Genomic DNA, 1,325 nt, shown 5'->3' on the forward strand with positions numbered 1-1,325 from the left:
GGTTGGTTGGATGTTTGGTTGGATGTTTGGTTGGATGATTAAAAGGTAAACTGTCAGAATGGTCCCTGTCAGTCTCAGAGGTCTTCAGGTGTTCTCATTATAATTAAAACAGTTTTTGGTTGGATGCTTTATTGGATGGTTGGTTGGATGTTTGGTTGGATGTTTGGTTGGATGATTAAAAGGTAAACTGTCAGAATGGTCCCTGTCAGTCTCAGAGGTCTTCAGGTGATCTCATTATAATTAAAACAGTTTTTGGTTGGATGGTTTATTGGATGGATGTTTGGTTGGTTGGATGTTTGGTTGGATGATTAAAAGGTAAACTGTCAGAATGGTCCCTGTCAGTCTCAGAGGTCTTCAGGTGATCTCATTATAATTAAAAGCAGTTTTCCTAACGAACCTTTCGATCGTTGTCCGTCTCTCTGAATATGAGCTTGTGGACCTCGTTGGTGTCGGTGGTCCTGACGGTCTGCATGGTGGCAGAGGAGCACAGACTCTGGAAGAGAAGAGGAGGACATGGTGAGATCACAGCTCTCTCTGTGGTTCTGCAGCCGACCCGCTCCGCTGTTTGCAGAGTTAAACTGGACTTTGTAAACTCTTTAACATTTACTCAAACATGGGGCCATCTGTGTTTGAAGACGGCTGAATAAGAAAATCCCTCCACCAGAAGTTCCCACCCTGCGCCGCAGAAACGCCGCGAGCTGATTGAGATTCAAAGCACAGATGAGATAATCGGGTCGAGCCCATATAGAGAGCAGAAAAGGGCTCTTTAAACAGAAATGTCACAAATGAGCGGAGGAGAAGCGGCACATGGGAGCAGAACAAACAGCCAGGCCTGGGAGGAAGAGGGACAACCTCGTGCAGCTAACCCTTCCTTCACGCTCAGCACATCTCCCACAAGGAGATTTCTAAAGCCCGAACAAATCGCTCCATCTTTCACTCATTTAGGCCATCCGTCAATATGCTCCCCCCGCAGCCGAATGCTAATGCGCTTAAGTGTGCTTAAGCTGCTTTGTGCGATGAAAAGGCCAAAGAAGGAGCTGCTGAGGAGGGCAGGAGATACTTTCCCTGTCAGGAAGTCATTGTTGCCACATTTAGTAAAGACAATCAGCAGAAGCAGAGCAGCCTCACTTTTAGTTATAATAATGTYCACTTTAAGAATTAAACACTCACATCTGATCCAAACAGCTGAATAAACTTTCAGCTACGTTTAAAAAACACCTGTCCTTAAAAGCAGAGATTCTTAACCCATGGGCCGCGGCCCACAAAAGATCAACAGTTTTTAACTTTGGGCCACAGAGGGCCGTGGGACCACACTGATTTTAAAC

The 1,325-nt window shown here is 45.6% G+C and overlaps 1 protein-coding gene across 1 annotated transcript in view; it reads right to left on the reverse strand.

The window, feature by feature from the left end:
* The window catches only part of LOC106536095 (type I inositol 1,4,5-trisphosphate 5-phosphatase), a gene marked incomplete at both ends in the record, with an annotated part of 30,553 nt that overhangs the window by 1,825 nt on the left and 27,403 nt on the right, over positions 1 to 1,325 (reverse strand). Inside the window, 1 exon segment of the mRNA XM_014033266.1 lies at positions 398 to 493. Coding sequence (XP_013888720.1) covers positions 398 to 493 — 96 coding nt within the window.

This window comes from Austrofundulus limnaeus, unplaced genomic scaffold, assembly GCF_001266775.1.
Source record: "Austrofundulus limnaeus strain Quisiro unplaced genomic scaffold, Austrofundulus_limnaeus-1.0 Scaffold1683, whole genome shotgun sequence".
Lineage (NCBI taxonomy): Eukaryota > Metazoa > Chordata > Actinopteri > Cyprinodontiformes > Rivulidae > Austrofundulus > Austrofundulus limnaeus.